General features: G+C 36.7%; 1 protein-coding gene and 1 long non-coding RNA gene across 4 annotated transcripts; one reads left to right on the top strand and one right to left on the bottom strand.

The window, feature by feature from the left end:
* The first annotated feature begins 701 nt into the window (after positions 1-701).
* LOC125657238 (uncharacterized) lies at positions 702-22,026 on the top strand. 3 transcript variants are annotated; one of them, XR_008796944.1, is made up of 7 exons: positions 702-779; positions 2,111-4,501; positions 11,680-11,814; positions 12,079-12,169; positions 15,348-15,853; positions 21,120-21,180; positions 21,324-22,026. It is a non-coding gene; the product is annotated as an uncharacterized LOC125657238 (long non-coding RNA). The 3 variants fall into 3 exon arrangements; XR_008796946.1 differs by having other exon boundaries at positions 2,111-4,541; positions 15,348-15,827; XR_008796945.1 differs by lacking the exon at positions 702-779 and adding an exon at positions 1,298-1,940.
* LOC125657211 (tripartite motif-containing protein 2-like) lies at positions 14,956-17,659 on the bottom strand. The gene is made up of 2 exons (XM_056144312.1): positions 17,555-17,659; positions 14,956-17,105 (listed from the first exon to the last, which is right to left on the bottom strand). The coding sequence occupies exon 2, from the start codon at positions 17,071-17,073 to the stop codon at positions 15,319-15,321; it is 1,755 nt and encodes a 584-aa protein (XP_056000287.1). The 5' UTR covers positions 17,074-17,105; positions 17,555-17,659; the 3' UTR covers positions 14,956-15,318.
* Positions 22,027-26,854: the final 4,828 nt, after the last annotated feature.

Here is a 26,854-nt window from a genome sequence, read left to right as displayed (position 1 = left end):
GATATTATGTACACCCCCCCCCCCCCCCCCCACACCGGCCCCCACCTCTTCTAGAGCTTTAGAGATGACAACTTGTGAATATACATTTAAAAAAATGAACATCACTTTTTAGCTGTTCATCAAATCCGTTCATATTTCACAAGTGGTCATCTCTAAAGCTTACACAAGTGGTCATCTCTAAAGCTTACACAAGTGGTCATCTCTAAAGCTTACAGAAGTGGTCATCTCTAAAGCTTATACAAGTGGTCATCTCTAAAGCTTACACAAGTGGTCATCTCTAAAGCTTACAGAAGTGGTCATCTCTAAAGCTTACAGAAGGTTGAAACTGACTATTCAGAACGACTTATGAGGGTGATCGGTGGGGAAATAACAGATTTTGGATAAATTATTGGTTCTGTATATCAATAATTAAGTGGGAGGTGTAGTCCTACATAATATCTATATACAAGCTATCCACAATCCTGGTGCCTGTGATAACAATTGGCCTATCTACGATAAAGAAAATGTTTTTATCTATTAGCCTAGTTAGGTATTTTTGTGAACTTCAGGGTTGGCGGGTATGATCATGTTCGCAAGCCCCTATAGATCTAGTACAGGTACTATTTCTACCAAGAACTATAACTCCAGCAGTTTCTGAATGTTACCGCCACACTAGGATATACAAAAGTTGTCTCTCTTGATAAATCAGACGACACCGCATCCTGTCAAACAAAAATGGACGCTGAATCAGGACGCTGGATTTTGCAGTAGATCTATTTGAGTTCAGTAATGATTGTCAGGTACAACACTGTTAGGTTCTGTTAAAATGTCTGGTTATAATTTTAATTACAGTTTGAGCTAGGCCTAGTTAAAATAATGTAACCGTGTCTCTGTACATTCTCACAAGCAAGTCTGTACGTCATGAATGCGTCATTATCACTTTTTAAATTATAATAAAACAAGAGTCAGTGAAACAAAACCCCAGTATTTAACAAATATCAGTCACATGGGGTCTCTTGTCCGCTCTGTTCTCTATCACACATAAAGCACAGTTATCTCTATCACATCTTGGGCAATTGGGCGGATCCAGGAATTTGTAAAGGGGGGTGTGTGTGTGTTTAACGCTTCATCTTTTAGGACAGGTACTTTTCAGCTCCACCCCTACCCCATTTACACCACCTTTGCTTGTGTAGCGGTCAGCCGGGTTACACTTGTATACATATTACATAGCATCTTAGTGAGATTTGGAGACAGGTTTGTTTAATTTGTGATTTTTTTCTATGAAATTTTAAAGAGGACATAGATCTAGATCTAATATATATCTTAGAAATTTTATAATATAAATCTTATTCTAAGCTAAGAAATGGAGAGAGATGATAAACTGTGTGATATTTAGAGTTATTTACTCAAGTTCCTGTTGCTTGTGAAAATAGGTAAAATTTATATGAAGTAAAATTCATCTTCCCAAGTCAAGGGTTTTTGATCTGCTCTGCTCCACATAAAGATGAATAAAATTAAGAAACACTTGATACTTTACAATTTATTAAGTATGTTGATTTTTCCCACAATGACATGTCTCTAATATTCCAAATTTTGATATTCCCTGCCCCAGTACAAAAATGTGGTGTAAGAGCCTGGAGATCATGTTTATATATATTGAAAATGCATTAAATGTTAAAACATCTCCACCACAGCTGAACACAGATTATGGTGTCCTGTTCCAAAATTGTGAATTTAACGGTGTATATCATGAGAGTTTCGGTCTCCAGAACGAGGTTATAAGGATTATATAAAGCTAGTGAAAATACAGACATTGGAATCTGTTAAGCTGTGTTTACTCTTTAATATGAAGCTCAAGAACTGGATGTGTAGTGAAAATCAGCATGGACGCCTCTTCCATTATTGTGAAACTCGTGGCCCCAGGATCAGAAATTCATTTCCCTAGGAAAGAAAATACAGGGGTGAAAATGCATAAATTTTCAAATAGCCTACCTTTCTTTCTAAATCATTTAGCACACAAACTGTGAAACTCCTTAGGTCCTGGTTGGATCACATGTGGTAATTAATGGCCTACATACAATGTCTCTAGCTAATCATTAAGAGAACTAATTTCATTTCTATTCATTTACAGGGTGATGACTGTACCGAATCATTGACTGAAATTCCATCATTTACAGACAGATTGTGTATTATCACAGACAGGAGAGTATGCCCCCCGCAGCATACACAGACAGGAGAGTATGCCCCCCGCAGCATATACAGACAGGAGAGTGCCCCTGCAGCATACACAGACAGGAGAGTATGCCCCCGTAGCATACACAGAGAAGTCCAATCATTTTTATGGTTGTAAATTTTTTAATTTAATCGTGTTACTTATGTCTCCCCTATTCCAGGGAGAGACATATATAATTATATATATTGTGTTTGTACTGTCTGTCCATCTGTCTGTCACAAAATCCAAAATCTTGTGAATGCTTTTTCTCCTGTATGGGTTATCTGATAAACTTGAAACTTTGTACAATGCTTCGTTGCCATTTGTAGATGTGCATATTGGTAGGATGTGGGGATCCAAATATTTTCAATGAAGTTAAGGCCAATTAAAATTAATTGATAGATTATCATCCCGGCCTGCCCCTCAAAAAAGGGCCCGCTCCGGTTTTTTTCATTTTAGCAAAAATTACGATTTCCAACAAACTTGCTTCCCAGTGACATGAGTGAATGATTAAAGTCACAGGATGTTGGTTTTATATCTTTTACTAAGGATTTTTTGAATGTTAACTTGATTAACACTTTGTGTGATGCCTTTTGTCATTAATTTTTTTTCCGGGGAAATAAAAATAAAAAAATAAAAATCCTCCCTCCTGCCCCATATTTTTTGTGACCCCGGATGATAATCTACTAATTAAGTTGAATTGGCCTAAAAGTGGATCTAAGAGGGTTGGAGGATGTAAAATACATTGTGATCACTTCTTTTCCTTTATGGCTTATTGGATAGCCTTGAAACTTTGTACAATGCTTCAATTCATATTGTCAGGAAAGGAGAATACATCACAACAGTCATTATTTTTGTATAGTATACAACAATGACATTGGTCACATCAATGTTCGAATCTTTTCTCCATCTTTTTCTTAAAGTACAGTTCATAAATGTTGATATTCCTGCTCTGACTTGCTTTCTCCTTCATACCATGCAGTACATTGAAGGGAGGGGAGTAATTTGGAGCACTTTCAATTTGGGGAGCTGGGGGAGACATTTGTGTTTTTAACAAAAACTAATTATGTTTGATATATACTACAGATGTATAATGATATGAAAGTTTAAATTGATTAGACATCTTGGCAATTTTGAAACTAGCACAAAAAGCGGCCAAAATTGAGGACCAGTTTGCATTTCTAACTTCATGGTCAGAATTCATGTTACAATTGTAATGTCATTGTCGTTGTTTTGCAGGGTGATGATGATGTATCTGGTCAAATCATTGACAGAAATTCCACTACAAATCCTTTATTATCACAGACAGGGATATGCTCCCAAACAGCACAATACCTCACTAATTCAGGACTTACAATAGTATTTTTCGAGGTCAAACTAGTGAAAATGTTTTGTAAAAGTCACAACGCAATTGAACTTTTGTTGAATGCACTGTAATTCTTTTGACATTTGAGATTTTCTGATCAATTTTTGTTGACGGTCTGTTATCTGTTTCACATTTTTCAACTCCTCCCCAACCACTAGGCCAAGTTTTAAGTCAACAAATTTCTTTAGAGGAGATTCATTTTTTTTTTTGTGTTTTAGCTCACCTGAGCTGAAAGCTAAGTGAACTTTTCTGATCATCGATTGTCCGTTCATCTTTCCATCTGTCTGTCCATCTATAAAATTTTATATTTTTGACTTCTTCTCCAGAACCTTGGGTAAAGGGCTTTCAAGTTTGTTCAAACGAAGGGCCATGCCCCTTTCAAAGGGGAGATAATAAAAAAAATAGGGTGGGGTCTTTCATTTTAAAATCTTCTTAAGAACCGTTTGGCCAGAAGAGCTGAAATTTACATGAAAGCTGTCTGACATAGTGTAATTTCAAGTTTGTTCAAATCATGATCCCGGGGGTAGGATGGGGCCATAGTAGGGGATTAAAGTTGTACATACAAATGTATAGAGAAAATCTTTAAAAGTCTTCTTCTGAAGAACCATTAGGCCAGAGAAGTTTACATTTACATGAAAGCTTCCTGATAGATTGCAGATTCAAGTTTGTAAAAATCATGACCCCCAGGGGTAGGTTGGGCCACAGTAGGGATCAAAGTTTTACATGGAAATGTATAGGGAAATTTAAATATGGGCCAAGATGACTCAGGTGAGCGATGTGGCCCATGAACCTCTTTTTTTTCATTTGTTGATTTGCAGGGTGATGATGGAGTGTCTGACCAAACTCTTGACTGAAATTCCACCAGTTGTACAAAGCCTGTAAAATCACAGACAGGGACATATTCCCCCCGCACAACACAATTCCTCATTAATCCAGGAGTTTAGGTAGTATTCCTCCAGGTGTCAAACTAGTGAAAACGTTTCTGTAAAAGTCACAATACACCTGTAAAACTTAAAAAGTCACAATACACCTGAACTTTTGCTGACTACACTGTAATTATTTCGGTTTTTAGAGAGCCTCTCTGATCAATGTTTGTCAGCTGTCTGTTATCTGTTTCACATTTTTCAACTCCTTCCACCCGGCCAAATTCTATGGCCCCCAATAGGAATGGGATTCAATTGATTTTTTAATTAGATGAACGTCAAAGGTGAAATAAGTAAGAATATGGAAAGGTACTTTTTAAGGAGAAGGGGGGGGGGGGGGGGGGGGGGGGGGGGGGGGGGGGAGGGTCTTTGAGAGAGCTTTTCTGTTTTAAGGTCATTTTCTATGAAACATGACACACAGTATATTGAATGCATGGATTTTAGGTTCTTATTTTTCAAATAAAGTTTTATGTATTTTTCCAAGATGAGATAATTGGGAGATGATATAAAGTTTATAAAATCTTATTATTAAGAGCAACTCTGCCAGAAAAGCTGAAATGTGTGTGACAATTTTTGTATAAAATGAAGGTTTTCGTTAAACCATAAAACTAAGATTTAAAAGCTTTAGGTAGGAATTCTACACTAAAGACATTTGATATAGATGAAAAATATAGGATATGTACCACCATTAAAATGTAGTAGTAGTATATACATGTACCTCCTTAATTAGAAATATACAGGAATTTTCCCCTGAAAAACCACAAGGCTACAATCAAATTAATGAGCAGGTACCCCCATGTAGTGTAGATTGATGAGCAGGTACCCCCATGTAGTGTAGATTGATGAGCAGGTACCCCCATATAGTGTAGATTGATGAGCAAGTACCCCAATGTAGTGTAGATTGATGAGCAGGTGCCCCCATCTAGTGTAGATTGATGAGCAGGTATCCCCATGTAGTGTAGATTGATGAGCAGGTATCCCCATGTAGTGTAGATTGATGAGCAGGAATCCCCATGTAGTGTAGATTGATGAGCAGGTATCCCCATGTAGTGTAGATTGATGAGCAGGAATCCCCATGTAGTGTAGATTGATGAGCAGGTACCCCCATGTAGTGTAGATTGATTAGCAGGTATCCCCATGTAGTGTAAATTAATGAACAGGTATCCCCATGTAGTGTAGATTGATGAGCAGGTACCCCCATGTAGTGTTGATTGATGAGCAGGTACCCCCATCTAGTGTAGATTGATGAGCAGGTATCCCCATGTAGTGTAGATTGATGAGCAGGTACCCCCATGTAGTGTAGATTGATGAGCAGGTACCCCATGTAGTGTAGATTGATGAGCAGGTATCCCTATGTAGTGTAGATTGATGAGCAGGAATCCCCATGTAGTGTAGATTGATGAGCAGGAATCCCCATGTAGTGTAGATTGATGAGCCGGAATCCCCATGTAGTGTAGATTGATGAGCAGGTATCCCCATGTTGTGTTAAATGATGAGCAGGTACGCCATGTAGTTTAGATTGATGAGCAGGTATCCCCATGTAGTGTAGATTAATGAGCAGATATCCCCATGTAGTGTATATTTATGAGCAGGTACCCCGTCTATTGTAGATTGATGAGCAGGTATCCCCATGTAGTGTAGATTGATGAGTAGGTATCCCCATGTAGTGTAGATCAATGAGCAGGTACCCCCATGTAGTGTAGTTTGATGAGCAGGAATCCCCATATAGTGTAGATTGATGAGCAGGAATCCCCACATAGTGTAGATTGATGAGTAGGTACCCCCATGTAGTGTAGATTGATGAGCAGGTATCCTCATATAGTGTAGATTGATGAGCAGGTATCCCCATGTAGTGTAGATTGATGAGCAGGTACTCCCATGTAGTGAAGATTGATGAGCAGGTATCCTCATGTAGTGTAGATTGATGAGCAGGTATCCTCATGTAGTGTAGATTGATGAGCAGGAATCCCCATGTAGTGTAGATTGATGAGCAGGTACCCCTATGTAGTGTAGATTGATGAGCAGGAATCCCCATGTAGTGTAGATTGATGAGCAGGAATCCCCACATATTGTAGATTGATGAGTAGGTACCTCATGTAGTGTAGATTGATGAGCAGGTATCCCCATGTAGTGTAGATTGATGAGAAGGTACCTCATGTAGTGTAGATTGATGAGCAGGTATCCCCATGTAGTGGTTATTGATGAGCAGGTACCCCCATGTAGTGTAGATTGATGAGCAGGTACCCCCACAGTGATTTTTTAAGGCCTATTTTGGGTCCGAGTTTCGTCCCTTTCCTCTCCTAAAAATCGCCAATTTTTTCCCAATTTGGCTTGCATTTTCCCCAATAATAACATGGAAGGAAAACGTATTTGAAAAAAAATAAACATTCGATGTGAATTATATACAAAAGGGATAAGACTTAACAAAGAGTTATGGGAATGATTTGGATAGAATAGTTGAAAATTTTAGAAGGATAAAGAAAATTAAATGTGTAAAATAAAGATAATATAATGTTTGATATGAATTTAAACTTATTTGCTATAAAATTTATTTTTCCCAATTTGACTGAAATGTCGGCAATTTATCCCAATTCGAAAGCCACAGGACCCTTATAAAAAATGTAGAAAAATCACTGCCCCATGTAGTGTAGATTGATGAGCAGGTACCCCCATGTAGTGTAGATTGATGTTTGTTTAAATGTTGTTTATAATCCACAGTTTCTGTTCTGGACAACAATTGGAGCTGACAATTTGATATATATGTGAATATATATATAGGACAATGTATGTAAAAGGTTTTTTTTATATGACCTGCCTAAAATTTCTAAAATTAATTTGTAAGCATCCATATTTACATTTATAGTGTAGATTTAAATTTCTTCACACAATGATCGAAAGGCAGGGGCCTAAAAGTTGTAGGACTGAATGACTCCAGCTGAGTGTCGAGAACTCTAGATCCTTCCCATTACCGTGCAGTAGATTGTCGGGAATAGAACATCAAACATGGGAATATTCTATAACGATTATCATAGCCATTTCTTTCAGGTCCTTCATTAGTCATATAAACAAGCATACTTAATTGGTGTAGATTCGTATTTGTTAAAATCATGGTCACTGCGGGTGGGTGGTGGGGGAACAGTTTAGATGTGCTGATATTGATTAAAAAAAACTTTATTTTCACAAGAACAGTAGGGCCATGATTAGTCATATCAATATGTAAGTATCCCCAGGGAGGGGCAATTCAAGTGTGTTCAATTTAAGACCCCTGGGGGTAGTATGAGGCTACAAAAGGGGGTCAAAGTTTTACAATTTATTGTCAAGTCTTTAAAAATTTATTCTTATGAACAGTTTGGCCGTGATAAGTGATGTTGATAGGCAACCATCCTCACGTTGTGCAGAGTTAGATTTGTTGAAATCGATATCCTCAGGAGTAGGGTGTGACCACAATGAAAGTTTTATATGGGGATATACAGGTTTAGGGAAACCACTTTAAATCTTTTCATCAAAGCCAACAAGACCATGATTAGTGGTATCTATAATGTATCCTCAGAAGTGCAGATTGAAGTTTGTTCAATATGTGACCCCTGGGGGTAGGATGAGGCACAATAGGGCATCAAAGTTTTACCTGTTAAAACAATGAAGTCTTTAGATACTTATGAACAGCTAGGGCACACTGCATGATTTATAGTCATATTGATAGGCAAGCATCGTCTGGTAGTGCAGATTCAAATCTGGTGAAATCGAATGTCCTGGGGATAGGATGGGGCCAAATGGAGATTAATATTTCTCCCTAGGGGATAGGATGGTGCGAAATGGAGATTAATATTTTCCCCTGGGGATAGGATGGGGCCAAATAAAGATTTATATTTTCCCCTGGGGATAGGATGGGGCAAAATAAAGATTGATGTTTCCCCTGGGGATAGGATGAGGCGAAATGGAGATTAAAATTTTACATGGGGATATATTGCAAAAAGAGTTTTTAAATTGTCTCTTCAAGAGTAGCAAGAGCCAGCAATAGTCATGTTGATATATTAGCATCCTTAGACAGTGCAGACTCCAGTTTATTTATTCAAATCACCATCTCTTAAATATGAACTTAAAGGTTGTGCCTTACGGTTTAAGAGACATGGCTTAAATTAAAATTTTCTAGAAGTAAGTCAAAGATGAATGTAAAATCAAAAGCATTCGATCAATGGTACAGATGATAGTAATACAAAAGGGGGTGATTTGAATTTTCATTTTATTCCCAAAATGCAAAAAATTGTGATAGGTGGATCCACAATACAGCTAAATATAAACAAATGTGACCTTAGGAATACTCTTCTGCTGAACTACTGGTCATGTTTAGTCATATCAATATGCATGCATTCTATTGTTGTGGTTTAGATTTATATTTGATCAAATCATGTTCCCTGAGGCTAGGGTAAGGATGAGACAGGGATTCAATGTTTTATGTCAGAATTATATACGTAGAAATCCCTACATTGTGTGGATTCAGTCATTCCTTGCGGGGCTACTAGGAGGGAGTAAAAATTCACGGGAATAAAGAGGGTAAACACTTATTTGAACATTTATTGAAGAACAGCATGACCAAGGTAACTCTGGTTAGTGTTGTAGCCCATGGGCCTTTTGTTGAGATGTTCTCGTGTTCAGCATACAAATTTTGAGGACTTTATCCTTAATGATATTAGAATGTTTATCCTTCACGATAAAAGTCAGGGGGAGCATAAAATCAATGTTGTCTTTCAGTCCGAGCTCATATGTCCTAAACTTTCATCAGAAATTGATCACGTTCCTTAGAGAATGAATCTTAGATCAGGGTCTCTCAAGGTCATTTAGGAAAAGTCAAGGTCATTCAGAACATACAAAAGTTCTTATTGCAACAGTCAATCAGAACATTCTTATATATGGAAATAACTTACTTTAAACAATATTTCAACAGTTATTGATTATTGTGTTAATTACTTTCCGGACAAAGGTCACTCAAAGTCATTTTGTAGAGGTCGAGTTCACTCAGAACACATACCATATGAAAAACCCTCATTTCAGCAATGTATCAACAGTTTTTTATGATTGTGCAAATGACTTTTGGACAAAGGTCAATTTGTAAAAGTCAAGGTCACCCAAAAGATGTAAAATAAACCTTCATTTTAGCCATATTTTAACAGTTATTGGTGATATATTACACAAATATGTATTGTGCGAATGACTTTCACACAAAGGATAAAGTTCCTAATTATGATAGTTTTTATACACCTGTCAAAGACGGCATGTATTATGGTATGGCATCGTCCGTCTGTCTGGACTTTGTGGGCAGGATACAGACCGAACTGTAAGCTCCAGGATTTTACAACTTGGTACATTTGATCACCATGATGAGAGGAATATACCTATTGTTTTTCAAGATCAAAGGTCAATGTATCACTTGGTAGGAAAACCTTGTGGGCAGGATACAAACCAAACCATAAGCTCCAGAATATTACACCTTGATACATTTCATCACCATGATGAGAAGGAAGATGCCTATTGTTTTAAGGTTATAGTTCAAAGGTCAAGGTTGCAGTATCACTTAGTAGGCAGAATACAGACCAAACCATAAGCTCTAGGATATTGCAACTTGGTACAATTTGATCACCTCGATGTGAGGAAGATGCTTGTTTATTTTTCAAGGTCAAAGGTAAAGGTTGTAATATGTAATAAATAAACCTTGTAGGCAGAATACAGGCTCAACTATTTATAGGCTGGGACTGTCAAACTTGGTACACATACTCCTCATGCTAAGTGGAGTAAGCCTTTTGTTTTTGAATGTCAAAGGTCAAGGTTGTACATGTAGTATCATTTTCTAGGAAAGCTCTGTAGGCAGGATACAGACCAAACAATAAGATCCAGAATATTACAATTTGGTACATTTGATCACCATGATGAGAGGAAGATGCCTATTATAAACTTTGCAAACGGTATACAGAACGAAATGTTGGGGCTAGGACCGTCAATTTGGTACACGTCATACATCTTATGCCAAGTGAAATCATTACATAGAGAGTACATGATTTGTCTGTTTTTGCGATGCAAAGAAAGTATGTCACACCCTGATGATTGCTGATACTACCTGAAGCCAAGTTCTACAAACTATGGTGTTGGAAAAACAACCCATATTAGCTTTTCACGAGCGTATTATGTACCTATATTAGCTTTTCACGGGCGTATTATGTACCGTTGGCGATACTCTTGTTGAACAGGTATTCATTTATATCGCACAAAAAAGTAATATGCAAATGGCTTTCAGACAAAGGTCACTCAAGGTCATTTTGTAAAGGTTAAGATCACTCAGAACATGTCTTCTATATAAAACAAGATGTGTTTGGAAACACTGATGCCCCTTCCATATTACAACAAAGTGGATGTAGTAGAAACTTTTGTAGCATTACAGAGAATGTAAAGTAATTTTCATTTTGTTCACCTTTTATAAAGAGGTCAATTTCAAGGTCTTAAGATCAAAATGTTTTGAGCCAATGGAAAGGTTTTTTGAAAAGAAATGCAGTTTTCTCACAAGAAATGCAATTGCTAAATATGAAAGCAGTATCTCTCAGAGTTTGAACAATATGGATTATATTTAAGTTTTCTACAAGTAGGTCAAAGTTACCAGGTCAAAGATTTTGGTACCAATGGAAAGTCTTGCCAAAAGGAATACACGTGCTCAATATGAAAGTTGTACCTCTTATGTTGTAAAAGATAAGACCAAGGTTAAATGTTTTGAAAATTTTCAAAAACTAGGTCAGTGTTCAATGTCAAAAGGTCAACCAATGTGGTAGTACGAATGGAAAGGTATTCTCACAAGAAATAAACATGTTAAATATGAAAACAGTACCTCTTACAATTTGATAGATATGGATTATATAAGAATGTTCTAAAAGTAGGTCAAAGGTCAATGTAAAAGTCACCAGGTCAAAGATTTTGGTGTCAATGGTATAAGGAATACACATACAAAATGTGAAAGCTGTGCCTCCTATGGTGTAAAAGATATGACCAAGGTTAAAATATTCTGCCACAGACAGATAGGCTAATTCGGGGACATAAAAAGCCTTCATTAAAGTTATTGATCATTGTGCGAGTTATTTGTGATATGAAGTATTTCATTGGTTAGATGCAGTTTGGGATGTATGGATCCACCAGTTTTACCGATATTCTTGTTTTGATAGATCTGAGAGATTCTGGTCAAGCTGGATTGGATGTACATTTCTTCCTAGATTTCAGGACCCACACTAAGGCTAGTCTGCAGGCCCTGACCATTCAATCAAATTCACTGATGGGCAGTGTAGGTCAGATAAGTGATGGTTAGTGTCAATGTCCAACAATCGGGTCATTTATATTGTAGGACATTAAGATGTATGTCAGTCAACCTTGCTAATTGTTAAAGGTCCAATATTTATCCGTCAAGACTATAGAAAAGTCTAATTCTGATTCATACCATTAATAAGTGCAACTTGTTGCCATAGACTAATTGAAGTCTGGACTTTGTTGAGGTAATTAATTAAAATCGTGCAATTTTAGATAACCCAGTTTGATATGATTTGTATTTATCTGTGTTGATTTTGTAGGACTGTGTTGTGATGTTATTGATGGTAAACAGAACACTGTGACCTTGAATCTGAAGATCTCTGATAAAGAGCAGGTGTACTACAAATCTAAGTAAGTACTCAGTAATAATGTAAGATCAGATGTACTACAAATCTAAGTACTCAGTAATAATGTAAGAGCAGGTGTACTACAAATCTAAGTAAGTACTCAGTAATAATGCAAGATCAGAGGTACTACAAATCTAAGTAAGTACTCAGTAATAATGTAAGATCAGATGTACTACAAATCTAAGTACTCAGTAATAATGTAAGAGCAGGTGTACTACAAATCTAAGTAAGTACTCAGTAATAATGTAAGATCAGAGGTACTACAAATCTAAGTAAGTACTCAGTAATAATGTAAGATCAGATGTACTACAAATCTAAGTACCCAGTAATAATGTAAGATCAGATGTACTACAAATCTAAGTACTCAGTAATAATGTAAGATCAGATGTACTACAAATCTAAGTACTCAGTAATAATGTAAGATCAGATGTTCTACAATCTAAGTACTCAGTAATAATGTAAGATCAGATGTACTACAAATTTAAGTACTCAGTAATAATGTAAGATCAGATGTACTACAAATCTAAGTAAGTACTCAGTAATAATGTAAGATCAGATGTACAAATCTAAGTACTCAGCAATAATGTAAGATCAGATGTACTACAAATTTAAGTACTCAGTAATAATGTAAGATCAGATGTACTACAAATCTAAGTACTCAGTAATAATGTAAGATCAGATGTACTACAGATCTAAGTACTCAGTAATAATGTAAGATCAGATGTACTACAAATCTAAGTACTCAGTAATAATGTAAGATCAGATGTACTACAAATCTAAGTACTCAGTAATAAAGTAAGATCAGATGTACTACAAATCTAAGTACTCAGTAATAATGTAAGATCAGATGTTCTACAATCTAAGTACTCAGTAATAATGTAGGATCAGATGTACTACAAATCTAAGTACTCAGTAATAATGTAAGATCAGATGTTATACAATTTAAGTACTAGTAATAATGTAAGATCAGATGTACTACAAATCTAAGTACTCAGTAATAATGTAAGATCAGATGTACTACAAATCTAAGTACTCAGTAATAATGTAAGATCAGATGTTATACAATTTAAGTACTCAGTAATAATGTAAGATCAGATGTACTACAAATCTAAGTACTCAGTAATAATGTAAGATCAGATGTACTACAAATCTAAGTACTCAGTAATAATGTAAGATCAGATGTACTACAAATCTAAGTACTCAGTAATAATGTAAGATCAGATGTTCTACAATCTAAGTACTCAGTAATAATGTAAGATCAGATGTACTACAAATTTAAGTACTCAGTAATAATGTAAGATCAGATGTACTACAAATCTAAGTAAGTACTCAGTAATAATGCAAGATCAGAGGTACTACAAATCTAAGTAAGTACTCAGTAATAATGTAAGATCAGATGTACTACAAATCTAAGTACTCAGTAATAATGTAAGAGCAGGTGTACTACAAATCTAAGTAAGTACTCAGTAATAATGTAAGATCAGAGGTACTACAAATCTAAGTAAGTACTCAGTAATAATGTAAGATCAGATGTACTACAAATCTAAGTACCCAGTAATAATGTAAGATCAGATGTACTACAAATCTAAGTACTCAGTAATAATGTAAGATCAGATGTACTACAAATCTAAGTACTCAGTAATAATGTAAGATCAGATGTTCTACAATCTAAGTACTCAGTAATAATGTAAGATCAGATGTACTACAAATTTAAGTACTCAGTAATAATGTAAGATCAGATGTACTACAAATCTAAGTAAGTACTCAGTAATAATGTAAGATCAGATGTACAAATCTAAGTACTCAGCAATAATGTAAGATCAGATGTACTACAAATTTAAGTACTCAGTAATAATGTAAGATCAGATGTACTACAAATCTAAGTACTCAGTAATAATGTAAGATCAGATGTGCTACAGATCTAAGTACTCAGTAATAATGTAAGATCAGATGTACTACAAATCTAAGTACTCAGTAATAATGTAAGATCAGATGTTCTACAATCTAAGTACTCAGTAATAATGTAAGATCAGATGTACTACAAATTTAAGTACTCAGTAATAATGTAAGATCAGATGTACTACAAATCTAAGTAAGTACTCAGTAATAATGTAAGATCAGATGTACAAATCTAAGTACTCAGCAATAATGTAAGATCAGATGTACTACAAATTTAAGTACTCAGTAATAATGTAAGATCAGATGTACTACAAATCTAAGTACTCAGTAATAATGTAAGATCAGATGTACTACAGATCTAAGTACTCAGTAATAATGTAAGATCAGATGTACTACAAATCTAAGTACTCAGTAATAATGTAAGATCAGATGTACTACAAATCTAAGTACTCAGTAATAAAGTAAGATAAGATGTACTACAAATCTAAGTACTCAGTAATAATGTAAGATCAGATGTTCTACAATCTAAGTACTCAGTAATAATGTAAGATCAGATGTTATACAATTTAAGTACTCAGTAATAATGTAAGATCAGATGTACTACAAATCTAAGTACTCAGTAATAATGTAAGATCAGATGTACTACAAATCTAAGTACTCAGTAATAATGTAAGATCAGATGTACTACAAATCTAAGTACTCAGTAATAATGTAAGATCAGATGTACTACAAATTTAAGTACTCAGTAATAATGTAAGATCAGATGTACTACAAATCTAAGTACTCAGTAATAATGTAAGATCAGATGTACTACAAATCTAAGTACTCAGTAATAATGTAAGATCAGATGTACTACAAATTTAAGTACTCAGTAATAATGTAAGACTGTGCTCTAAATAATGTTTATATATAATACATGTAAATACATTGAATAAACAAACAGAATAATGTTTATATATAATACATGTAAATACATTGAATAAACAAACAGAATAATGTTTAATCAGACACAAACAACCACAAATCTACTGTGTCAATACACAGGTTAGTTACACATCACAAACACTATTGTAATTAACACACAGAGCTGTAATTAACACACGGAAATGTAATTGACAGTGTTTAGATGTGTAATTAACAGTTTTTGGAGATGTAATTAACACTGTTTAATATCTGTAATCTACACAGAGCTTTAATTAACACTGTGTTGGTAGATGTAATTAACACTGTAGAGATGTGTAATTAACACTGTGTTTATAGATATTGGATTTTCTTCACTTTAGCAGTGTAACGCTCAGCCACAAAGAGGTTGTCTCTGATGTCCACACATAAACCGTATGGACCGCGTAAATCACAGTGAATGTAACGGAGGAACTGTCCGTCCTGATCCAGGATGTGGATACGGTGATTGCCCCAGTCTGCTGTCAGGATGTGACTCTGGCTGTCTGTAGTGATGCCGACTGGTTTAAATGATTGCTCGGTATTAGAGGGATGACCAGTGTATCTAAATCGGAGTTTTCCTGACTGATTGACCACCACTACTGCTTTAGCTGACGTGTCAGCCACACAGATATCCAGGTTCCTGTTCTCACTAATGTATTTATCATAATAATCAGAGGAATAGAGAGGACGACCCTGATCATCAAACTGAATGCTTTGTGTCTCTGTGGAGCCAGAGTAACGCACAACTTTGTATTGTGTATGATCATCACTGATCATGGTAACCAGGAGATCATCAGAGGCGGTACTGCAGACAAAGAGAGGTCTCCACCCCTGTAGTGTGATCAGGGTCTGTATCTGTTTATTCTTAACAATGTTTACAGTGTGTTTTATATAGTCAGTATAAACAAGATCTCCGTCCCGTGTCACTGCTATGTCCCCCGGTACGTTCCCTGACTCGGTTTGTATTGATGTCAGTAGTTTACTCTGGAGGTTGAGGAGCTTCATGGTTTCGTTCTCCCCGCGTGTCCAGACTTGATCTTCATTGAGACAGCTAACACTGCGTAATTCGTGTTCACCATACCCAGTGTCTATGGTGGCGGTGAGGCGCGGGTCATCAAGCAGTGGTTTGACTGGAGATGATACAGCTTCTGGTGACTTCATTGGTTTGACTGGAGGAGATGATACAGCTTCTGGTGACTTCATTGGTTTGACTGGAGGAGACAATACAGCTTCAGGTGACTTCATTGTGTAGTCATGTTCTTCTGTGTTAATGGATAATGGTGACAGAGAACCAAACATTTCACGGAGCTGGTCTGTGTTTATTTTCTGAGGAGAGAAACTTGGTAATGTAACTCGGACTTTAGGAGGCAATCTTCTAAACTCGTTATTCCTAGATTTGTAGGTAGAGATTAGAGAGATATCATTGGATTCTAATATTGCCTTCAGGTTTAGAATGATTTGTTTGAGTTCAGTAATACTGTGCGTGATTTCATCTGTGTTTTTATCTAAGGCAGCCATATGCTTAGTTTTCATCTCCGCAATGTCGGATTTCACTTGGTTGACAATGGCGGTGATCTCTCGGTGCCAGATTTCTTCTTGTTGGTCGGCAGCTGTGGTCAATTGCTCATAATTCGTTTCTAAATTGGCTTTCTCAGTTTGGACATCGGACGCCATTTCTTCATAGCGGGGATAAACTCTGGTCTCTAGTTCCTCCAAATCGTTTTGTAATCCTTGCGTTTTAGAGCCGAGTTTTTCTAGAATATCTGATATTTTGTGACCTCTGTGTTTATCCGTAGTGACGCAGTTAATACAGACAGGAACGTCACAATCCTCGCAGTAAAGTTCGCAGTGTTTGTCGGCATGTGTCGGACATTCTGGGTAATTAGGGGTAGACTTCTTTTGTTTAAAGGGCACAACGTTGTGTCTTTTAGACGAATCCAAGAGATGTTTTCCTACACAGTTAGTACAGAGATTGATTTGACAAAGTTCACAGTGACACTGTAGGGGGAAAGTTTCACAGGAGTCACACAGCAGGACGTCCTGGGCGCTGCGCCGGGGGTGCAGCATTTTTACTTTCTGGGTTACATTGGTTCTCCGCACTGTCGGTAAAAGAAATTATTGATTTTCAGATCAAGTTATCGATGGAATGATATTAAATAAAGTTTTTGAATAAATTATTTAGATGTGAATTTCAATAATCAAGTTACATGTAACAGGTTAAAACCAGTGGCGTAGCTTCCATTGAGGCAACCGAGGCAGTTGCCTCGGTAAAAAAACAAAAACAATACCTTTTACGTTGTTAAAATGTCGATAGCTTCTGGGGGGCGCAGCCCCCCAGACCCCCTGCCTCGGTAATATTCGAACCCAAGCTACGCCTATGGTTAAAACAATTTACACGCTAATGACGCCGGGATCGTTAAATATACCTCCCTCCCGAGTTCTAAAATTCAAGATAATACAACGATCATTGTAAGCAAAACTATAACAATTACATTGTACACTTATAACAATTTGGTGACACTGCAATGTGTATATAATTTTGTCTCACCTAAAATTTCAACATGGCTTCCGCGATTGTTCGACCTTTTGTGGTAATCCCGTGCTTTAAATATCTACGCGTGATCGATTTTTCTATATGTCCTATCTTACGGGAGCCGGTAGCTGGCAGAATATAGAATCATCACAAATTTTATTGGCGGCCCTCGTTTATTTCATACATGGCGGCTGCCAATTTAAAAATCAATTTACTTTGTACTGCTGAGTGATATATATATTTTTTTTTTTTAGGCCTACAAGAGTCTGAATCATTCATAGACACCAGCATCGTGTTAAGGGGGGGGGGGGGGGGGGGCGGAGGTAGAGGAGAAATTTTCTTCTAAAATTGTTGACAAGCAGAAGAGAAACTTGCAAATTTCTCCTTTGCCCAAAGTTCATACTGCTGCGCCCCCTCTAAATCCACCACTGGCTCTCTCCTGTATGACAATTGATTACATATGATAATGTTCAAGAAATGAAACACAAAAGTATGAAAGGTAAAACAAAAAAATGATTAGCTTTCATAAAGCAATTATATAATAAATTATATCTATAGATATATATGTATAATTGATTAATATATACATGTATGTACAATTGATTAATATATGCATGTAGTAGTACAAAGTAATCGCTATGAAAATTCCAGCAACTAAAACGACCAGATCTCTTTATAAATAACTGAACATAAGAAAATAATTCTTCATTTTCGATTGCGTTATCTCCCTATAATAATACATGCGTGAGGGTGTGTGTGTGTGTGTGTGTGTGTGTGTGTGTGTGTGCCTGCCTTTGTTTGTACTTTAGATTCAACAGTTCTCTGTCGTCGCCAATTGATATCATTGACTTTATAATTTAATAGCACGGCGACAAATACGATGATCCTCTTAGTTGTATAACAGGTTTGCACCCCTTTCATGAGAGAGAGAGAGAGAGAGAGAGAGAGAGAGAGCAGTTGAATAACTGGTGGTCCGACCTTTTAAACCCTGGTCCCTACCGGCTTCCGTACTATCTAATATGTGTTATCGATTTACAGTGACCCGGTTAACTATTTGTATGTCTTTATTTATAGAAACTATCTCGTTGATAAAGTAATCTTCCAAAAATGTTCTGCTACATTTTGTATATGAAAGGGGGTTATACAGGCAATAAAAATAATGATATGCAGCTTTATTTTGTATACAGAGTGAAGTCAACAGTAGGCATTACGTAGCATCGTTTTACAATGTGCATGTTGTAGTGTGTGTTTGTGCGTGCGTGTTGTAGTGGGGGGGGGGGGGGTGTAACAAATATCTGGGAATTCTTAACCAGAAACAATAACCCATCTTTAACCAAACTTGGGAGATTTTAGATGTGGGTGTGGAGGAGGCCCTATCCCCTAAATCCCCCCCCCCCCCCCCCCCCCCCCGCTTCAATAGCGTTATTTCTCTTTGGTCATTTTATTTTCGTTACGGTCTAAGGGAGATAATTCTTAGTATTTTCATATCTTCCAATGAAATACCCAAGAAAAATAGTTTATGGTTTATTCACAGTAAGCACAACACAGTAAATATAAATCCAAAATTAAAAAAAAATAATCTCCGAACAGAACGTACCCACATATAAAACAGACTGACACACTAACTATTGTCGCTCTTGAAACCTAAATAATCCATTATTCTCGAGGGGGGAAATGCAATGTAAACAAATGCCCATTGCTCATTTGGAGCAATGTTACGCAAACAATGTACTGTGACGTAAATTACCGCTACATTAATCTAATACTCTCAAAGGAAATGTTTCTTCAATTCTTGGAAGATTTTAGTCGTACAGTTTTAAAATAACTACAGTAGGCCATATATGTGTATTAAACAAATAACATTTTATAATTTTCATAAATGTTTTTATTTACAAACTTGCAACGTCTAAATGAGTCTTAGCAGGTTTTGATAGATATTTATACCATGCATAAAATCAAATTGAAGTTTCGAATGTCTAAAAATTCGTAACATTTCCCCCACAATACTTACTTTGCGTAACACTATTATGCAGAATATACAACACGGATTTAAGAATACGACCTAAAAAGGTCCAATTGAATGGCTACCTAACATGGCTATTTATTATACGTATTGGCATTATATATACTAGTAGCTGCAGAATTGTCAAAATTCGACAAACATGCAGACTTGACATTTGTTGACTTGTAACTATCAGATACGATATTGTAAGGTCAAATAGTAAATACTAAGTCTATCAACAGAAATAGATCTACATGTACTGTAGGGATTTCCACGTTATAAGTTAGGAAATAATGATACACTTTTATAAAGAGAATTGTAAAATAAGAAATCAAACGATTACACAAATGAAGAGTACAACACTGAGGTATACATTTCCGAGAAAAGTAACTTACACTGGATCCGCGCAATAAAGATATACAAATACCATTCACCACAACGACGAAACGATAACCCTGTGAGATCTTTGATCCGCTCCCGAATCAGTTATTTTGTAGCCACAAAGCGACTTATTCGGGAGCGGATCTAGGTCTAATTCTAATTTTTTGTCTCTCTGCTGTCTGGCCATGTCATGCATTTTTAGCTCACCAGAGCCAAAGATTCAAGTGAGCTTTTCTGATCTACACTTTCCGTTGGCGTCGTCGTCGTTAACTTTTCACATTTTCATCTTCATTTCCAGAACCACTTGTTCAATTTCAATCAAACTTGACACAAATCATCCTTGGGTGAAGGGAATTCAAGTTTGTGCAAATAAGGGGCAATGCCCTTCTCCAACGGGAGATAATAGTGAAAATACATTGACTTTAAAAATGTTCTCTAGATCCAGCAGGCCAATTTCAGTCAAATATAGTACAAATCATCATTGGGTGAAGGGGGGGGGGGGCAAATTTGTTCAAATGAAGAGACATGTCCCCTTCAAAGCATCTTCCCTCGCCAAGAGAAACACCGTGGAGCGTCACCCTTGGCTAGCAAAGATGCCTGACATAGTGCAGATTCAAATTTGCTCAAATAATAACCCCCGAAGGTAGGGTGGGGCCACGGTAGGAATTCAAATTTTACATGCGAATATATAGAAAGAAAAATAAAATTTTCTTCTCAAGAACCGCTAGGCCAGAAAAGTTAAAATTTACATGGCAGCTTCCTGATGTAGTGGAAATTTAAGTTTCTAAAAAAAAACATGACCTCTGGGGGTAGGGTGGGGCCACAATAGGGGATCAAAGTTTTACTTGTGAATGTATAGGAAAGATCTTTGAAAATCATTTTCTCAAGAACCACTGGGCCAGACAAGATCAAATTCACATGACAGCTTTCTGACATAGTGCAGATTCAACTTTGTTTTAAAAAATCATAGCCCACGGGGGAGGGGGGATAACGTATCAAAATTTTACATATGAATATATAGGGAAAATCTTTAAATATGGGCCAAGGTGACTCAGGTGAGCGATGTGATCCATGGGCATATTATTTGACAGTTTGTCAATGTCATGTTAATGTTTATTAGAATATAGTTCAGTCAATTAATCCCTTTTTTTTCGTCCCTCATAAAATTGTACTATTTATAATGATTTGTATTTTCAGGTGTTTATCTAACATCATGTCAACTTTGAGCTGCAAACTACTCATACGAGTAGTTTTGAAGGTACTTATATTTCTTTTAATTGTTTGTACTTTGTGACAGTCACATGCTATTTCAGTGAAACTCTTAATTTGAATGCTCAATTTGTTGAAAATCTTAATTCGAGTAACATTGAAATTTATTTGATTATTTTTACCTTTTTTCAGGGATCATAATGAATGGTGATGCGTTGATGTCCACTGTGACGTGTTGGATGAAGGGAACCTGAAACGCATTGCTGTCTGACGCGTTTCATACCTATTGTTAGAGTCTCGTGTGGATCCGGGTTAGAATAGGTCTTCAGTACCCCCTGCTTGTCGTAAGAGGCAACTAAATGGGGCAGTCCTTCGGATGAGACCGCAAAAACCCAGGTCCCGCGTGTCACAGCAGGTGTGGCACGAATAATATCCCTCCATGCTGAAAGGCCGTAAGCGCCCAGCATAGGCCTAAATTTTGCAGTCCTTCACTGGCAATGGTGATGTCTCCATATGAGTGAAAAATTATAGAATGGGACGTTAAACAATACGCTACTACAACCAATTGTTAGAGCGTTCTTTACGTTGTATACACAATGATTTTGACCACGGACTACTCCGTTTACCTGATCAAGAAATAGGACTCACGGCGGTTGTGACCGGTCGACAGTGGCTGTTTACTCATAGGCACCTGATCCCGCCTCTGGTGTGTTCAGGGCCCGTGTCTGTCCTTTTAATTTTGTGTTCCTTATAGGAATTGTGAGATAAATCACTGTTCGTTATCTTCACTTTGTTCTGGGAAACATCGGATTTTTCCTGCATGTGGGACAGTATTATTTATATTGTGCTCTGAATTTGTCTTTTCGAGAATAAATGAATTGTTATTGCATTATCATTGACTTGTCTTCACATTCCTCAATACGAGATAAAGGCAGATTTATATTGTTTGCTACATAAGTGAGAATTTCAACTTCGGTTTGAGAGGTGGACTACTACCCCCCCCCCCCCCCCCCCCCCCCCCCCCTGCAAGCGAATAGTGTGGTACATATGTACATGTATATCTTCCTGACGAAAAGTTATTGTACACTAATAAACAATTTCTTAATATTCAAAGATATATTACTCTGTTCATAAAAAATTAGTTAAAAGGGGATTTTGATTTCTGAGGAGAGACAGTAAAAATTAAGGTTTGAGTTGGGGTACTGCGGCCAGCTTTCATTTTTAGTGTCCCACGAGTCACTGGGTTACATGTTGATATTCTGCATCCACCGTGGTGCGTTAACAATTGACTTCTTGATAAATATGATATTGAACATGGAATATAAATTATAGATTAAAGGACTTCTGCTTCCCCGGGCCATAGGGGCAGTGTAGCATCCATCAATGATAAAATTTGTATTAACATGCATTTGCGTTCGCTAATACGAAAACTTATATCATTAACGACACACTATCATAACCATATCTTCTTTATAATTACAAAAGTTCTGTAAAAGAAATTTTAAAAAAAAAAAATGTCGAAGTCAGTAAGTCATAAAAGTCTTTCCCCAAAAGAAAGCGGGCAAGAAACTCAACTGTGGAAATAGTGCATTGAGCTATACTACCCTTGTATCAGTAAAAAATTTACAGATCTCAATATTTTTGAAACATGTACTTATATAAACTATCATGCATTGTACCAGAGATCTCTCAATGATATATCGAAACATTTACATTTCCAATGTTTAAATGATTGCCATTTCCTCAGGAATGTGAACAATGTACATATGGATATTGTTGGATATAGTACATGTACCACTATATTAATGGCTGGGATCCCAAGAGGATCCGGGTTAGAATAGGCCCTCAGTACCTGTTGCTTGTCGTTAGAGGTTCGCCCCGCATGCGGAAGGTCGGGGTTCGAATCCCGGCCGCAACAGACCTAAGTCGTTAAAATAGGTAGTGACAGTTCCATCGCAAAACGCTCGGCATCAGATATGAATATCACGGGTCCTCGGAGATGACCTTAAAAACGGATGTCCCGTGTCACAGGTGTGGCACGCTAAAGAACCCTCACTGCTCAATGACCGTAAACGCCGCGCATAGGCCTAAATTTGAAGCCCCTTTACCGGTCCTGGTGACGTCTCCATATCACCATATGAGTGAAAAATTCTCGAGAGGGACGTTACATAAGATTCAATCAATCGTTTGAGGCGACTAAATGGGGCGGTCCTTCGGATAAGACCGCAAAAACCGAGGCCCCGTGTCACAGTAGGTGTGGCACGATAAAGATCCCTCCCTGCTCTAAGGCCGTAAGCGCCGCGCATAGACCTAAATTTTGCCGCCCTTCACCGTCCATATGAGTAAAAGATTCACTCATTGCGGTGCAGTTCTTGTCCTCATAATTTTTCAAAAATGATATTTATTTCTTAAATGCACATATACTAATCTCAGCGAGATTCGTCGAGGCTGGATATTTGGACTGACACCTCTTCCGAATCTCAGACCAGTGTCATATAAAGTGATTCGGGAAATCTTGCCTGAACTTCGGCCACTTGTTGCGATTAAAATGGGTTAAATTGAATTTCTTGCCCGCTTCAACTTTTCGCCTCAGACATCCTAGCAACTCCCTATCACAATGAAACATGCATTTCTTACCTTTACAAGGTGTAAATCCCACAGTAATTCAAGTTGGCTATTTTCGAAGCCATTGCAAACGGCCACCATTTCATATTTTACCTTCTCAACACTGAAGAGTTCCGATAGTTTAGGACGCCTTCTAATAGATTGATTAAATATTACACAGTTGTCTTTTTATTGCTTTTAATTTTTATGCTTAAATGCTTTGTACAAAGTAATTGTCAACCAGTAAGTTCTGTATTTTCAATCATAGTACAAATTGTCATGAAGTAGTATATCGGAACTCTTCAGTGTTGAGAAGGTAAAATATGAAATGGTGGCCGTTTGCAATGGCTTCGAAAATAGCCAACTTGAATTACTGTGGGATTTACACCTTGTAAAGGTAAGAAATGCATATTTCATTGTGATAGGGAGTTAATAGGATGTCTGAGGCAAAAAGTTGAAGCGGGCAAGAAATTCAATTTAACCCATTTAAATCGCAACAAGCGGCCGAAGTTCAGGCAAGATTTCCCGAATCACTTTATGTGACACTGGTCTGAGATTCGGAAGAGGCGTCAGTCCAAATATCCAGCCTCGACGAATCTCGCTGAGATTACACATATACCAGTACTTCATGGAAATCAACCATTCAGTATCGTCCTTGGTGCTCCATAAGAACGGGATAAAGTAGTGTGCGAGAGGGATTTTTAAAAGTTAATGTTGAGAGAGAACTTTTAAATTTATTTCTTGAGGTAGTAATAGTTATTACACTTAGTCACGTGACTGCTGTCTTGGTTTGATAGTACATGTACTAGTCCTCTTGGTCACGTGACATACACTGTAGAATGTTATATAATTTTCATTTTTTTTATGCATTAAAATGTATTTCAGCAATTCATATCCCTTTGTTGTCAACACATACCTGTACACGACATTTGTCTCTGTGTTGACTTCAAGTGTGTAACTATTAAAAGAAAATAAAAAGTCGAGAATCGGGGCTTTGCACTATGGAAAAGAACTAGAGCGAAATTATTGAGCTAGTCTAGAAAACGACGCATCGCGTTTCTCACTTTGTGTTTATTTACAAAAATAAAAGAACTACAACCACGAGGTATTACTGAAATATATTCTAATGCATTAAAGAAATGGAATACATGTATATATGAATTCTATTTAAGTCCAGTGATGGACATCCAATAGATTTTCCCTCCGTTCCTTCACACTTTATTGTAACGGCGAGAAAACCAGTGGGTTCTGACGATGAGTGGCCGACTGAGCTTTATCCTAGTCCCCCCCCTAAACCTGGGATAAACAAGTTACAAGTTTATTTTACTTTAGTTAGAAGCAAAAAAGCATTTTTGAATGAATTAGTTTTACTTCATATTAAATCCTTGGAAACAATTAAACTCATTTGTTTTTCTTTAAATTATCAAATCACCCAGTTTGTCGGATCGCATCGATGTAAATGTATTAGCGTATTATCATCTTACGTCAAGGGTGAAAATAGTTGGTCATTATCTTCTTGACATACAAGTAGGTTACTTTTGCTGCGAATCTCTAAATAATATACGATATTGCGATACTAGTCATAAATTCTGGTCTGTTGTCGAAGGGCTGTGTCATTTGATAAAGATCCAAGTGAGGACAATGGTATAAATACATAGTGATATGATCCTGAGCTTTGCAAGAATGGTGAAATTCTCCGCCTTTTCCAAACCAGAATGCACTACTTAGTGATTAACAGAATTCTTCTTCGGGGTACTAATTGCTTTGCCGGGTTGAAAAACAATGAAGCTTGTATCGGGTCCAGTAACAACTGAATCGGGCACTGTATACATTGCGAAAATACCGATATATTGATAAGAATTACGTTAGGTTACGAGTAATTTGTTAGTCATACATCCTAACAGAATTATTCATAAAAGTGAAACTGTTACATTCTTTAAAAAAGTTAGTAACATAACGGATATACAAACTGAATTATATTACAGACGTTGGACATTTACATAAAAACAATCGTGAATACGAAAGAGCAAAGTTACAATTGCGAAAATTCAAACACCCCCCCCCCCCCCCAAAAAAAAACCCCATCCCAACAACCACTTTTTAACTTCTTTGAAATTAATTAAGTCAAAGTAGACTATGCAAATCATTGGTGTCAAAAGTATACATGTATTAGAAAGGGCTAGCTTCCGCTAGAAATTATACGTTTTGCGAAAATTCTTGGTGAAGATTAAGCCCCCCCCCCCCCACCTCCCCTTGTTCCAAAATTAATGTAACTTAAACTAGCCTAGCTTTTTCATAAATCGTTCCCAACATGGAACCACATTTCCTGATATATGTACTGACAATAAATTCATTTCGTTTGTTGGTTGTTTGTTTCACGTCCCATTGAGAATCTGTCAGTAATATTGAAACGCCACCAGTTGGAGGTGAAGTACCACGAATTTAGACCTACAGTATGTTTAGCGCTTCCGGTCGTAGCAGTAAGTAGACATTACATGTATATCGCAAAAATGACTACCATGTCTAAACTTTGCAGAGGTAGCGCCCCCGACTATTTACCGGTAGATAAAATTATTCCACATAAACATGAAAATATATCCCGTTATGATACACGAAACAAAGATCAGTTTTATATTCCAAGATGGAGATTAGAGTTATTCAAAAAAATCATTTGTATCTCATGCCGTAAAATAGTGGAATTTATTAACTGTAGAAGCCAGAGAAGCCATCTCAATCAATTCATTCCGCAAAAACAGACATTAATTACCAGCCGAGCATCATATTATTTTGGGAAACGATACATCCACATCATTCATACCAAGTTAAGACACAACTGTACACTTCATTATGATCTTTATACATAAACGAAATATTACAAATTCTCCGTGTTGTACCTGTGGACATTACGAAGATGCACATCATCTCTTTTTCGCTTGTAAAAATTACTCTAAAGTTATGTTTGACTTGGTCAATATTGATATAAAATTGTTTTCTGCGGTGATGTTTATGATTTGCCTCTGCAAACTAATATAAATATTTTTTCATGTGTTCATTAATTTATAGATGAAACTTGTAAATTCGTCTAATTATTGTACATTTTACCTGTTAATTATTACCTT

Source organism: Ostrea edulis, chromosome 7 (assembly GCF_947568905.1).
Source record: "Ostrea edulis chromosome 7, xbOstEdul1.1, whole genome shotgun sequence".
In the NCBI taxonomy this organism is placed as follows: Eukaryota; Metazoa; Mollusca; class Bivalvia; order Ostreida; family Ostreidae; genus Ostrea; species Ostrea edulis.
This window is presented reverse-complemented; position numbering and strand designations above follow the sequence as displayed.

Excerpts from the sequence above, each read along its gene's own strand:
- LOC125657211 (XM_056144312.1), bottom strand. The coding sequence starts at position 17,073 with ATGCTGCACCCCCGGCGCAGCGCCCAGGACGTCCTGCTGTGTGACTCC.